The sequence below is a fragment of the Hemicordylus capensis genome, chromosome 3, assembly GCF_027244095.1.
Source record: "Hemicordylus capensis ecotype Gifberg chromosome 3, rHemCap1.1.pri, whole genome shotgun sequence".
Taxonomy (NCBI): Eukaryota; Metazoa; Chordata; class Lepidosauria; order Squamata; family Cordylidae; genus Hemicordylus; species Hemicordylus capensis.
Window position 1 is genome coordinate 102,796,348 of NC_069659.1, and position 16,334 is coordinate 102,812,681.

Here is a 16,334-nt window from a genome sequence, read left to right on the forward strand (position 1 = left end):
TTGTTTTTATTTTATTTTATTTTATTTGTACACTGCCCCAAACTTCCATCTCTGGGTAGTTTACAACAAGGCAAAACAAATTATTACAAAAATGAAAAGCAAAAATAAAAACAATTTCAAATCACAGTTAAGTTAAAAAGTTTGGTTGAAAAAACGTCTTTAAAGGCTTTTAAAAAGTTGTCAGATGAGGAGGTTCTTATTTCAGCAGGGAGTGCATTCCAGAATCTTGGGGCAGCAACAGAGAAGGCCTGTCCCTGTGTAGCTACCAGACAAACTGGTGGCAACTGCAGCTGAACATCTTCGGATGATCTCAACGGGTGATGGAGCTCATAGTGAAGAAGACATTGAAGCTCTTCTCACGATCCGTGAGAAGAGTTTCTTCCAGGTCTGCGGGGAGAGCAGGTTTAGCCGGTCAGGGTCTACTCGTATGTCACTGCACACCGTGGTGACACATGAGTAATGAAAGGAGGTTAACGGAGCGCTCGCTCTGTTAACCTCATTTAAGGGGAGGGTGTTTTAGGCGGGCTAGTCGCATTAGGAGCACTGGGCTCTCCCGCGAGCCCAGTGGTTCCCATGATTCACGGAAAGTGGGCTAAGCTCCCTTAGCCCGCTTTCTGTGGATTGTGGGAATAGCCTCATTCTCTTAAATATCCAGGGCTGAAGCTGTTTAGGCTTTATAGGTTATAAGTATAATACCACCTTATATTTTGCCTGAAAACCAATTGGTAACTAGTGTAGTTCTTTTAATATGAGAGTCATATATGATATCTTGGTGATGACCCAGAGACCAACCTGGCTGCCACATTCTGTACCAATTGCAGTTTCCAGATTATGTACAAAGGCAGCCCCACATAGACTACATCACAGTAGTCAAGTCTGGAGGTTTCCAGCATATGGACCACTGTTCAGAGGTCAATTTTTCTCAAGAAATACACACAGCTGGCAAATCAGCCAAAGCTGATAGAAAATACATAGCAGGGGAGTTTAAGCAGGAGACAGGGCATGCCCTCAACTGCTGCCTGTGGGCTTCCAGAGGCATCTGGTGGGCCACTGTGTGAAACAGGATGCTGTACTATATGGGCCTTGGGCCTCATCCAGCAGGGCTGTTCTTATATTCTTAAAGGGAAAACTGAGGTGGGGAGCAGGGATACAATATTCATACAGGTAGAATTCTGTTTACACTTTTTTCTTTAAAAACATTTTAAAGAATATTTTGAGAATTGTTTAGGACAGCTTCAAAGAGGGGAAACTGAGGGGAAACTGGGGGGAAAAGGACAATCCAAAATCTAGGTGTACCCACAGAACACGTGCATATTCTCACATAAACTTGTGACTTGCATGAACAAGTTTAATCCAACAGATGTTAACACATTAGACAGCAGCTGTTGGTATACCAGAGTGAGGAATGAGTGCAGTGATCATTTCCAAAAGAAATAGTGATTGATAGCAGACAAAAGGAGGTGACAAGGTTAGCAGTTTCTCTTTCTTACAGAAGTTAAAGATATTTCCTTTATTTTACAGAAGGGTGAGATGTATACAGTGAGCACTGACTCCATTTTTTGATAGCATCTGATAATTAATGTGGTAAAGGAATCTCTTACTAATTATGAGGGAGATTGCAGGATATACCTTGGAAAACTGAGATAAACTTCAAGGAAAAGAGTGACTAGTCTATCCAGAATATTCATGTAAAAATTAATAAGCTGATGTACTGAAACCCATTTTTCTGCTGCACACAGTTCAAATTTGTCACGGGAGCTGAAAGTCAACTACGTTGTTCTCTTTCAATATACATTGTATGCTGAAATTACATTACCAATTATGCTGATGGAAGAAGGCCAGTAGTGTGCAGTTTCTCAGTATACCAAATTGTCTCAGTAATTACATAAAGCAAAAATTAATAAACAAAGTTTTAAAATGACAAAGTATGCTAAACGTTTGAGTGTAGATTGGTTGACTTCCAATATAATCTTTGTGCAGGTATTCTTAATCTATAACTACATCTTACAGCAGTTAAAGTTACCAGCACTTTCAGACAATATGTATGTTAACCTAATAAATCAAGATGCTTGCCATTTGAAAGAGTGTATATAAAGTTTATGAGATAGGTCTAGCAACTTCAGTTCCTTAATTATACCCACAAAATAGGCTTTTAAAAATCATTTTTTTTACGAGAGCCAGCATGGTGTAGTGGTTAGAGTGCTGGACTAGGACTGGGGAGATGTGGTAGTGGTAGTTCCATGTGGTAGTTCACTAATTTTACAACAATACCAGTTATTTTATTTGTTTGTTTGTTCAATTTTTAGACCTCCTTATTATGGTGTAAATTAGACAGAACTTCATGTTCCACTTTTGCCTATCGAAGAACTAGGATATTTTGATAATACTATCAAAATCTACTTGCAACAAATGTACCATAAGTGACTTAAATAACAGTTCACTGTCTTTTATTATATAGAGCAATATATCTTCTTTTAGAATGTTGCCACTGCATTAAATTTCAATAGAAAATAAACAGTATTCTATTAGCTAAAGCCAGTTCTGGGCACAGCTAACTACAGGGTTAGATCTAGGCCACTGTGTGTGTCTCCTGGTATCTCTGAGTAAGATAAGCATAATTATTTCTTCCAGTTTTCCGTAAGTACAGCACGTGAAACAATTCCACTCATGTGAACCTGAACATGTCCTTAGATCAACCTCTAAGACCAACAGCAGGTAGCACAAGAGACAGGGCCTTTTCAGTTATGGCACCTAAATGGTGGAATATCCTCCTGAGGGAGCGCCCGCTGTTGGTCACCTTCCTGCTTGCCTTTCAGTGAATCACAAACACTTATTTCTTTCAGCAAGCATTTGTCCATTATGAGCTGGAAGTTTTAGCATATTGTTTGTACATGTTGTTTTTGAGATTGTGTTAATTTTTTCTTATTTAATTTACCTTGGGCCCCTTGGCTTGAAAGGCAGTGCAGAAATGTTCTTCAAAAATAAATTTTTCTTTCATTTAGGCAGCCAGCCTTCTTGAAATGTTTATTGGTGGCCATCTGATTCCATACAAAAGAGAACATTCAGCTCTCTTGAAAGGCAAGATATATACAAAAAGTATCCAAAAACCCCCCAAAGATTTCTCAGCTGCTAGTCTGAACTTTTCAGAAGTGAAGCTGGGCAAATAATATATTGACTACTTGTCATAACTTTCCCTTTGAAATCTTGCATTTGAAAACAACATTTTTGTTGTAGCTGAACTATTAAAATAAATACTATTCTGTTATTTCCAGAAAAATTTTCTGCAGACCTTTCCTAAATATTCAGAAAAATATATTGAGTACAGCGTGGAAGTGAGCATGCCGGGCTGTTTTGAAATCCCTGAACAAATATTTATTCCTGTGTTGGCATCAAGCAGAGTTAATTTTACACGCCTGGAAAAAAGAAATCATTGTTTGGCCCAAGAAACAGGTAAAAAAGAATCTGGTTATTACCCTGAAGTATAACAAAACAATATATTTTCTGAAACTCTTCATGCAAACCCTTTAGTGTTTCTTGCACCCAAACACAGAGATACTTATCTAGTCTCTGCTGCAGGCAATTTCACCCCCAGTGTTTGCACTGGGGAGAAGATACCCAGTGAGTAGTACTCTTGGTCCTGGGGAGACTAGTTTATGACTTAAGCAGGCTATAGCAATATTTCCCTGTGTGCCCACCACTAGCAGTACAATCCTCCTCTTTTGCATCTGGGGGGAAGTTGTGCAAGGTAATTACTTGGGGAAAGTAACTCTGTTCTGGAATAGTTCTTGCACTGGCAGAAGATATTCTGCAAAATACCGCATTACCTTTCCCACAAATTCTTCTACAGATAGCAGTCCTTCCATAAGGGGCTGCAAAATATTGCAGAGTATCACTGCTGCTAAAGCTCTTTCTGTAAGCATGACTGTGGATGTTACCTTTTGTGGCTTTTGTTTTTTATTATGTTGTTGTATTTTATTCACTATCTTGTGAAAAAGGACACTTTAAAATGGTGGTATATAAACATCTTAAATAAACAGAGAGGTATAAATAATAAATAAACAGAGAGGTATAAATAATAAATTTTGGAGTTGGAAGGACCTTGGAGGGGACATTGCCTTCTCTGAGGCTCTAATACAGGAACTTCAGATAATGAGACTGACATTCTGCCTACTGCTCTGAGAATGCTGACAAAGGGAAAACTCCATAACAACAGCTCTGCTGGATCAGGCCCAAGGCCTATTTAGTCTAGTTTCCTGTTTCGCACAGTGGCCACCAGATGCTTCTGAGAAGCCCACACCTTTGTTGGTCCTAAATTTTCTAACCATAACAACAGCCCTGCTGGATCAGGCCAAATCCCTATCTAGTCTAGCACCCTGTTTATTTTTATTATTTTATCTTATTTATTTTGATTTCTATACCGCCCTTCAAAAATGGCTCAGGGCGGTTTACATTGAAACAAAACTAAAATCAACTAACTATTAAAATCAAATCTGTAAAAACTACATAAAACCATTATTAAAACAATTAAAACAGTTTTTAAAACCCTGGAAAGCCAGGCCAAACCTTTACGGTTTAAAAACAGTTTAAAAACCCTAGAAGGCCAGGCCAAACAGATAGGTCTTAAGGGCTCCCCTAAAGGCCAATAATGAACTTAGATTACGGATTTCTTCTGGGAATGCATTCCACGACCCAGGAGCAGCTACAGAGAAGCTCCACCTCTGAGTCGCCACCAGACATATTGGTGGTAACTGAAGATGGACCTCCTCAGATGACCTTAACATGCAGTGGGGATTATGCAGAAGGGCGCTCTCTAAGATAACTTGGACCTATGCCGTACAGGGCTTTAAAGGTAATAACCAGCACTTTATATTTTGCCCGGAACATATCGGCAGGAAGTGCAACCGTTTCAAAACAGGCATAATATGTTCTCTCTGGGTTGCCCCAGAGACCAATTTGGCTGCTGCATTGTGAAGTAACTGAAGTTTCCAAACTAGTACAAAATGTACAAAGGCCGCTCCATGTAGAATGCCTTGCAATAGTCAAGTCTGGAGGTTACCAGCTGCTGCACCACTGTTTTGAGGTCATCCTCTTCAAGGAATGGATGCAGCTATCAGCTGAAGCTGATAGAAATCACTCCTGGCCATAGTCTCCACCTGAGATACCAGGGTGAGGCCTGGGTCCAGGAGGACTCCCAAGCTGCGTCCCTGCTCCTCCTGTTGGAGTACAACCCTATCCAGCGCAGGAAAGTCTAACTCATCCCTCAAATTCTGATCCCCCAGAATGAACACCTCTGTCTTGCTTGGATTCAGCTTCAATTTGTTATCCCCATACAGCCCATTACTGCCCATAGACAGGCATTTAGGGAATGAATGCCATTTCCTGATGATGCAGATAAAAAGAAGTAGATTTGTGTGTCATCAGCATATTGATAATACCCACCACCAAATCTCCTGATGACCTCACCCAGCAGTTTCATATAAATATTAAAAAGCATTGGTGACAGAATGGAGCCCTGAGGGACTCCATATAACAGCTCCTGTTTTGAGGAGCAACAGTCACCAGTCTCCACCATATGGAATATTCCCCAGAGATAGGAGCAGAACCACTGCCAAGCAGTGCCCCCTATCCCCAACTGCCCCAGGCGATCCAGAAGGATACCATGGTCGATGGGAGAGAGATCCAAAAGAACCAGCAGAGTCACATTCCCTCTGACAATTCCCTGGTAAAGGTTATGCATCAGGCTGACCAAGGCTGTCTCAACCCCATAGCCTGCTCTAAAGCCAGTTTGAAATGGGTCTAGATAATCAGTTTCCTCCAAAACCACCTGGAGCTGGTTGGTCACCACCCTGTCAATCACCTTGCACAACCAAGGGAGATTGGAGACTGGCCTATGACTATCCATTGCTAAGGGTCCAGGGAAGGCTTTTAAGAAGCAGTTTCACACAGTGTCAGGTGCGGCGTGAGCAGCAGTAGCCACCTGCCTTCCCTCAAGCAGGGAGAGAGCCTACCAATGGCCAACCAGGCTGCCGGGAGAAGGCATTGTGGAGCTTGTGTTGGTTGCCATATGGTGCTGACCACTGGCAGGTGGCTGCTGAGGCCTTCCAGTAGGGTGGAGTGGCCAGGGATTTGTGCTGTGGGGTCTGGGCCTAGCGGTGCCCCTGGTTTGACTGCAGACCTGAAATCATTAAGCACTCACTCATTTATAGAATTCAACCTAAAGTGTTATTTTTAACTGTTGTAAGATTGTAGCTCTTCCTTGAATATCAGTTTAGAAAGTTGTTTGACTTGCCTTTGTTCATTCCTTCTCAGTCCTCTCCAAAAATGTTTGGCCTAAGATAAAGTGTTAAGGTTTGGGGCTTTACACAGTATTCTAAACATTTATGTCAGTTGGCCTTCCTCTAAAATAAATGGTGCTTGTATGGGTGAAGGGCTTTGAGGTCACAGGGTGTTGTATGGTGAAATGACTGTTCAACAAGGCTAGTGATTGGTTTCAGTATCCAAAGTTTTAAGAATGATCAATAATACAGTTAGTGGAAATTTCAAATCTCTGAATAAAAAGTATGTAGTAGACAACAACATGTAGATAAAATGTCTCAGAATTGCCTAGCAGTGGCAAACCTTTGTACATGCTAAATCTCAAAACTGCCTTTTACTTTATGCGTGCAGTACACAAACCACATTCTTTCTGACATCAACATAATTTTCTTCATGTATCTAAGTGAACAATTTTTGCATTGGTGTGAGAACCATATGAGACAAGGATAGCAAGTCAGTATCTATGTCTAAGCCAATATCTAGATCAATCTAAAATTTGATAGATCAATAGATCAATTGATCAATAGATTGATAAATTCCATTGCCAGGTGTCTTACCAAAATCTATCAAGTGACTCTTTCTTTTAATTGATAATACAAAATGCACACTGACCTGTTCAGCATGGTACCTCATACTATATCTGACAAGATATAGTAAAAGGAATGGAGATGTGACTTCTATTCATTTGTCTAACCCATTCATTAAATGGCCACTGCTTTGAAGGTTCCCAAAAAGTGAAGACAATGACTTGGCCTGCTTTAATTATTATATAAAAGTATACTTTCCTAATTTACTACCAAAATTATAGGTTTTATAGATTATAGCTTTCTCAGATATACTTACGTTATATTCATATGATTATTAGGGAGGTGTTTTACTTTTGTATATGTCTACTTTACTACAACACAGAGTTGATGTTGACCACTGATGACAGGAATTGCTCATTTTAATCATTCCCTTCTTCTTAGGGCAAGTCAGCCTAGAACCTAATGCTTTGTGTAGCTAGTATGGTTTACAGTGTTTTTACCACCCTCCACTCTTGTACCTCTAAGAGCAGCTTGGCATTAGCTAAGAATGTTTATCTCCATGCCATGACAAGTTTCATTTGCTGATTTCTACATTTCAAATCTGCTGTTCAAGCAACAAGAGGAAACCTGACCTTTTTTCCTGGTCAGTTGGAAACAGTAGCAGCTAGTCTCAAGAGCCATGGATAAGTAAATGGATACCTGCAAATCCTACAATAGTTCCTACAAAATACCCTGCAATATTACTGATTAAATAATTTGCTTCTTACTTAGTGCTTACGAAGTGATATCGAACTGTTATGGTACTGACCATTTTAATATGCCTCCATTTATTTCACCTTGTGTGTGAATAACTTAATGAACTTTTCTTCTAATGATTTTTAAATTTTGTAATGTGCTGTGTTTCATGCTAAATCAATAGACATTCAATACTGTGAAACTAAAACAAGAGTACATATTAACTGCAGGTTAAATAAATCTAATGTTTAGATGCCTGTCTTAAAATACCTTCTTGCTTGCAATGTGTCTTTAGTTAACAACACTTATAATCAAAATTTTATATTATTTAATATGCACATTTGCCCCAATTAGGTGATTCTGGTGGGCTTGTGGGGTCTCCAGTATGTACTCTGTGACACAGAACTCTATCATTCACAAAAAGAATAGAATAGGTCAGCCATGTCTTACCTGGAACTTAATATAAGTATTAAGCATTTACTATGGAGCATGGAATTGTGGCCATAGATCTATTACAAGGGTGTGGGATGAGTTACAGTATTAAGCCTTTGTAAACATATTGCCTCCAAGATTTACAATACATATTTATGTTTTTAAAAAAATATTCCACCTCCTCTTTTGGAAAACTAGCACTTGTCTTACAATAAGAACGAAAAATAAAATATTAATTTATCCTACCAAATAAAACCACATGGCTCTGTGGTCGCCAGAAGTCGACACCGACTCAACAGCACAACAACAACAATTATTTATAATTACAATCAGACGACTAAAAAACCTGTTGACTCTACACAGACTTCAATATCAGCAACTTAGTAAAACAATTATAAGCTGCAAATACTGTACATTTAAGCCAAAAGGTTTTGCTTAGTCAATTATATGATTGGACAACCCCTAGCTATTTATTTGGTTATCCCACTTACATAATTTATATACCACTTTTTAAAAAATAGTTTTCAAAACAATTTTCATAGCAAAATAAAATGATTTGTAATTCCTGTCCCCAAAACTATCCCCCCTCCCCCCCATCTCTCTCACCTGCCCACACTTCACCAACAAAAGCACTGAAGAGATGCTATGGTGAGTGGAACAGGGACAGTTGCTCTCCGCTGCTAAATATAAAAGAACCACTATTGGAAAGTTACCCATTTAGCAAGTATCTGTATGATCACAAAACTATTCCTAGCTGTACCTCTCTTTCAGAACCTTTTGCATATAAGGTGCGTATTTCATATGGGCTTCTGCCAGGAAATGAGATTTGAAATAACTGGTTTTGGAGCAGATTCTGGTGGGCACAGCAATCTCTGCCTATACAATGGAATCTACTGTATATGTGAATGAGCCAATACAGATGAACCACCACAGAAAAGGGCTTTACATAATCTGAAAACAATCAAGAATTGTTGAATAATCATAACTAACTTAACCTGCACAGAGCATCTGCATGCTAGTACTTGATTGCTCCCCTCACCCCCTGCCACAGTACCCCCCCATCTCAGAGATCTCTCCACCCACTCCTGCTCCTCTGCTTTGATTCCCCTCACCCCTCTTGGTCACTCCTCCATCCCTTTTCTCCATCAACCTCACCCTTCTTGGTCGTGGCTGCAGAGCTCATGGTGCCTATTGGCCAAGCTGCAACCCCCTGTCCCCAGAGACCTCCCCACCCTCACCCGAGCCCCATTTCTGCTCCTTCCTGCAGCAGCAGTTGACTGGGCCCTTCCTTGCTGCTGCCACCGCCATGACCGATTGTTCCCCTCAGGCTCCTGACAGGCCCGGCCCGTCACTTGCCTGCCTGCCTCCCTCCTCCAATGGCCTTGGTAGTGCCAAACAGCAGCAGTGGTTGACTGGGCCCTTCTTTGCTGCCAATAGGTGCCGCCATGGCTGCTCATTCCCCTCAGGCCGCTGGCAGGCTTGGGCCTCTCCCTCACCCTTCCTTCTTTCTCTCTTCTCCATTTTCATCTCTTTCTCTCTCCTACACTTGCTTTTCTCCTCTGTCTTTCTTCCCCTCTCCCCTTCCTAAGTTAACAGATCTTGTTTTCCTGATGGGGCTCAACCCTCCCTCACAACCCCTCTCTTCGCAAACCCCTGCCCACTATCTTTTTACATATATTTATATAGATAGATAGATTCCAATCCTCTACAATCAAGAACATGTTCTGACTGGTAACAGTTGCATTCCAACTGACCTTAACCATCACAGGCTCCTCCTCCCTATCTGCATGTAGAATCCCCACTGCTCAGTCAGATGCTTCTGCTCATGAATTCTTGTGAGAGCTGCCACGCATGGGATTAGCCACGGGTACGCCTTAGAGAACTGAATATATAGATAAGAAATTTAAAAATGCATATATGTGAAACAGCTCACAATCTTTTATTTATTTATTTATTTATTTATCAATCATATTTTTACACCACCCAAAACTTACGTCTCTGGGCAGTTTACAACAAGATTAAAAGTAAAACATTAATTAAAAACAAAAACAAAAAAAAATTAAAAGCATGAAATTTAAAACACAATTTAAAATTTTAAAACAATATTCTAAAAACATTAAAACAATCAAAACAATATCAGTCAAAAGTCTGGGTGAAGAAATGCATCTTTAGAGACTTTTAAAAAGATGTCAGAGATGGGGAGGCACTTATTTTACTAGGGAGCACATTCCAAAGCCTCGGGGCAGCAGTGGAGAAGGCCCGTTCCTGAGTAGCCACCAGATGAGCTGGTGGCAAATGCAGACAGACCTCTCCTGATGATCTCAGTGGGTGGTGGGGTTCATAACGTTCTCTTAAAAACTCAGGGCCCAAGCTGTTTAGGGCTTTATAGGTTATGGCCAACACCTTGTATTTTGCCCAGAAACATATTGGCAGCCAGTGTAACTCCTTCAATATGGGAGTAATATGATCTCTCCTAGATGACTCAGAGACCAGCCTGGCTGCCGCATTCTGGACCAACTGTAGTTTCCGGACTACGTACAAGGACAGCTCCACATAGAGCGCGTTGCAATAATCCAGTCTGGAGGTTACCAGCATATGTACCACTGTTTTGAGGTTGTCTAACTCAAGAAATGGATGTAGCTGGCGTATCAGCCAAAGCTGATAGAAGACACTTCTGGCCGCTGTCTCAACCTGGGACACCAAGGAGAGATTTGGATCCAGAAGCACCCCTAGATTGCGTACCTGTTCCTTCTGTGGAAGTGTGACCCTATTCAGAACAGGCAGATGAAAATAGTCTCTCAATTTCCGAGCCCGCACAATGAGTATCTTCATCTTATCTGGATTCAGTCTCAGTTTGTTATCCCTCATCCAGCCCATTAATGACTCTAGGCAGGCATTTAGAGAGGTTATGCTCTCTCCTGATGATGCTGACATGGAGAAATATATTTGGGTGTCATCAGCATACTGATAGCACCCTGCACCAAATCTCCTGATGATCTCTCTCAGCGGTTTCATGTAGATGTTAAACAACATGGGAGAAAATACGGAGCCCTGAGGGACACAATACAAAAGTTCAGATTTTGAAGAACAGCAGTCTCCAAGGGACACCATCTGGAACCTGCCTGAGAGGTAGGAGCAGAGCCACTGCAAAGCAGTGCCTCCCACCCCCTACCCCCTCAGATGCTCCAGAAGGATACTATGGTTGATAGTATCGAAAGCCACCGAGTGGTCCAAAAGGACCAACAGAGTCACACTTCCTCTGTCCATTCCCAGTTGGAGATCATCCATCAGGCTAACCAAGGCAGTCCCAACCCCATAGCCAGCCCGGAAGCCAGTTTGAAATGAGTCTAGATAATCTGTTTTCTCCAAGACTGTCTGGAGCTGGGAGGCCACCACCCTCTCAGTTACCTTGCCCAGCCAAGGAAGGTTGGAGACAGGCCTGTAGTTACTCAGCTCCGAGGGATCCAAGGTAGGCTTCTTTAGAAGTGGTCTAATAATTGCCTCCTTAAGACTCGGAGGCATCCTACCTTCCCTCAGAGATGCATTTATGATCTCTACCAGGCCTTCTACAACAACCTCCTTACTAGATTGAACAAGCCATATCGGGCAAGAGTCAAGAGGACAGTTGGTGGGCCGCACCATTCCAATCAGCTTGTCCACATCCTCAGGAGTCACAAACTGGAACTGATCCAACCTGACCACATAAGAGGAGTCACTGGATACCTCCATATCAGATACTGAAGTGCGGAGACGAAATCCAAGTTGGCCCGAATATGAGAGATTTCCCCCACAAAGAATTCATTAAACACATCACAGCGGGTAATAGATTGTTCCAAATTCTGATTCAAGGGAAGAGGGGCACATACTAGCCCTCTCACAACCCTGGACAACTCAGCCGGACGTGAACTTGCGGATGCAATACGGGCAGAAAAGGATCGCTTCTTTGCCGCACATATCGCCTGAGCATAGGTCTTCAAATGAGCTCTATGTTGCAATCTGTCGGATTCAAGCTAAGTCTTTCTCCACCTGCGCTCCAGTCATCTACCTCGCTGCTTCAGCCCCGTAGTTCTTCCGTATACCAAGGGTCCAGTTTTGAAGCAGGTCGGAGAGGACGCTTAGGAGCGAGCATGTCTACCGCCCCAGTGAGTTTGCTGTTCCAGTTGTCCACCAGGACATCAACAGGATCGCTGGCAGAGCCAACAATGAATTCCTCCACGGCTTCTTGAAATCCTATGAGATCCAATAACCTTCTTGGGCGGACCATCCTAATAATTTCCTCTCCCCTACGAAGGTGGGGTGTGCCGGTGAGTCCAACCATAACCAGATGGTGGTCCGTTCATGACAATGGGGAAATCACAGGATTCCCCACCCACGGAACACCACCCTGATCAGAGTGAAAGACCAAATCAAGTGTGTGACTTGCAACGTGCGTCGGTCCCGAGAACACCTGAAATAGGCCCATAGTCGTCATGGCCGCTATGAACTCCTGAGCCGCCCCGGACAAATTGGTCCTGAAATGAACATTGAAGTCACCCAGCACCACAAGTCTTGGTGACTCCACCACCAAGTCCGAGACCAAGTCCGTCAGCTCAGTTAGGGACTCTGTTGAGCAGCGGGGCAATCGGTACACCAACAGAACAGAATACATGTAAGTTCAATGTGTTGGTTGACAGAAACAAGTAATGCTTATTTTTCCATGTTCGAGATCACAGCTGCCCCTTTTCAGTTGTGTCTGTATAAGCATCTAGTTCATTTTTTCATGTAAATTGTGTACCCAAAAATTTCTTCATATAATTGTGTTACAAGCATGCTACTGGAGCATTTTTATAGTTAAAACAATTGAGACATTTCTTACAATTAGACCCATGAAAGACTATAGGAGGCCTGTTCAAATCTTTGGACATTGATATAATGCATTGATATAATATGCTCCTGGTGGCCAGCCTCAATGTGTTGAGGTGGAGTGGGTACCTGTCTTGGACTGTGGAGGTTGGGATTCAAATCCATGTTCAGTGATTAAGCTCCCTGGGCAGCCCTACGCCAGTCATCTTTTCTCAGCCCAACCTGTCTCAGAGAATTGGGATACAATGTACATAAACAAATGTGTGTGTGTGGAGGGTGGGGAGCTTGCCCATTAGTCTGACTTCAGAGGTACAGCAATGGTGTTGGATATGTAACAAGGTTTATTTCTTCCTATAAGAACAGCCTCTTAATATATTGTCTTTTATGCTCACTTAGATGTAGGTTTGATATATTTATTTTCTCTACTTAATTTGGAAGACATGAATATTCCCATATTTAATAAAAGCACCAAGAAAGCACAAATTCTGCATTTCTCTGTATATGTTTAAGATATGCCTTTATATTATGTTCTGGAACTATCATGTTTTTCTCTAGATGCTGTACGGATTTTGCTTCAGATACTTGTTCAGTGTTGAATATAATCAAAGCAATCTTTTATTTCAAAGTAATTTCCTGGAGCTTTAAACCTGTCCCCCAGTACTGTGTTATCAAATGATCCCATTTCTCTTCTGGCACTGTTCCATGGGTGACATATTTTGTTTTACATATAAAATATGAAAATAAACAAGGCTGCACAAGGTTATCTGTTTTATTAATATATGTATATTTTTCTAATATGTTCTAGCTTCCACAATTTTTGAGATGCATGTCAGTGTTTTCAGCTTGGTTAAAAAACCCATCAGAAATAACTGAGCTCTGAATTAGCAATAGAAAGAGAGGTTTCAGCCATAACTGTGGAGATTCATCATTTTAAGAATGCACAGCTTTCAGACTCATGTGAATCCCAACGTTGCCCTAAAAGTCCCGTGCCAATGCAGATATCCATATGTGCACCCACAATAGCAATATGCATGGGGAAGTACTTGGTGTGCAAATCTGTCTTGCTGGATTCAAGCTAATCTTTTTACAATAGTTTACAACACAGAAATGCAGACACTACTGCTCCTTGTTCCTTGGGGTACACTTGTGAACTACTTACTAGCCTCCTGTAATGGACATGAAAGGTTTGTAGTGAAGACGTGCAAGTCTTACACTCATCTCTTGCTTGCTCTGCTGAATAGTGTTAGTTTGGGCAGTTCTCTAGAGGTAAGCCAGAATCTTCCAGGAGAAAATACAGATTAACCTTTTGGGGGCTGCTGTGTGCTTATGATACAAAGTCATTTTTATTTCATTTAGCTATAATATATTGCAGTGTAACAGTGACCTGCCTAATAATGGCAGAGGGGATTACTGAATATGCTACATAGTAAAATATTACACCAAGGACTCACCTGAACAATTAACAGCCACCTCATATCATATCAACTATCATTTAAAACCTTTGCTTGTAATTTTTTACAAGCTCATAGCCAGTCTGCATGAGCTATATAAATCTTCATCTGATAAGCTGCAAATAATGTCAATTTTTAGATTAGCCTTTATGCAAGGGCAATAGATGTGGCCAAAACTTTTCCTCCCAGCCCATCATATTGCAGGCACTGCACTATTTAGTGATATATTTTTTTACTCTGGTTCCAGTAGCTAAGTGAATCTTATGATACTTTTTTACTCTGGTTCCAATAGCTAAGCTAAGCATATGCATCTGATGTCAGTTATGAAGGGCATTTGTCTGCATGTAGTTCATAATTTTCCTTCCAAAATACTTGCAAGCAGTGATTAAAAAGCATGAGTGGGCATTTTGAGGAGAAAACTTGTGAATTATGTATATGTGCGCCTTTCACAACTGTTTTGTGCTTAGGTATTGGAGCCAGAGGACAAGCTTATCATGTAAAGAAGTCTTTGATGTGGCCAAAAATGTCAGTTCTGCAAAATATAATATGTGCACAATCTTTTGTGTACTGACTGAGACAAAGAATAGAGCAGAGGGAGGGGAGGAGGGAAATTAGGATGATGATGATGATGATGATGATGGATGAACCCGAAGCATTTTGTCGCCTCTTTAGAGAGGCACCAAAATGCTTCAGCTCCCTGGCGCCTAAACGTTTCAGTGTGGGGCAAGGGGTTTCCTTAAGGGGAGGCAGACAAGTACTACCTACCTGTCCTCCAAGCCCCCACTGGCCTGCTGCAGTGCTGTTGAAGCGGAAATATTTCTCTGCATGCAGCAGCTTGTGCTGCTTGCCCCTATAAAATGCCACACCATGGCAATGGGATGCATCCCATGGCATCAGCACCATTTATGTGCTAACACCGCACAAGAGATGCTGGGGGACACATCCCATCGCCATGGTGTGGCATTTTAAAGGGGTTAGTGGTACAAGCTACCACTTGTACTGAAGTATTTCCACTTCAACCGTGCCATGTCAGGCCGGCGGGGGCTTGGAGGATGGGCAGGTAGGACCTGCCTGCCTCCGCTTAAGGAAATCCCTCGCCACCCTTGTATGTGCACCAAAGCAATTATGCACATCCCTAATAATGATAATGATGGGATATTCTTAGTACTATTATTTTTTAATTTCAGTGTATTAATGCTGACACAACTACTAACATTTCTATGTAAAGAAATAAGGAGAGTCTTATCTTGAAGTATTGGATGTATTTAAACTGTATACTGAAAGATTAATGTGTCTTTTAATTTGGGTATTTTCTGTATTCCCATGCATTGTGTAAATGATAAGAGATGGTTACAATCTCATTCAAAGAAAATGTATTTATGAGCCAGGAATAAGTGAGTGAATTTTATCACTTGTATAACTGACAAACGTGGGGCGTTTTTGTGGAAGATAGCCTTTGGGGATAATAACTTGGTGACAAAATAGAAAAGAGGTAATAATTCATAAATTAGCAGATCATTAATCTTGTCTTTATGAGAGAACAAGCTAATTTATTTCAGAGAAGGTTGAACCTGAGGTGCAATCTATAATCTGTCTGATAGCCTGGTAATACTGAAGGCAGAAAATATAATGCTGTGTTATTTCTTTCCTGAACTTGAGCCTTTTAAAGAAATAACAGTTCAGGCAGGGAAAGTATTTGCTCTGAAATGGTGGTAGCCATTTGTTTGCAGCTACCAGTTTTGACAGTCCTGAATTGCCAGTGAAGACACAATTGGGGATCATTATAATCAGAAAGCAGCTGCTATATGTTGGATCTCCAGCAAAATAGGAAACAAGGAACAAGTCTACAAGATTTAAAAAAAACACTTTTGAGGAAAGTGAAATTTATCTAGTGTCAAGTAAAAGTGGTGGTGCCCTCTACTATTCTAGACTTTTATTGTTACTCAGTCCCACTATACCCCATCAGTCGTACTTTCGGAACTGAGGATGCACTTAGACAAGGCATGAAAGATTTATTATTGGGATCTCCCAT

The 16,334-nt window shown here is 41.2% G+C and overlaps 1 protein-coding gene across 3 annotated transcripts in view; it reads left to right on the top strand.

Moving 5' to 3' along the window:
• The window catches only part of CFAP47 (cilia and flagella associated protein 47), a 503,999-nt gene that overhangs the window by 257,284 nt on the left and 230,381 nt on the right, over positions 1 to 16,334 (top strand). For all 3 annotated transcript variants that reach the window (XM_053311021.1, XM_053311022.1, XM_053311023.1), the window contains one exon: positions 3,273 to 3,450. In XM_053311021.1, the coding sequence (XP_053166996.1) occupies positions 3,273 to 3,450 (178 nt within the window). The remainder of the gene's footprint in view (positions 1 to 3,272; positions 3,451 to 16,334) is intronic.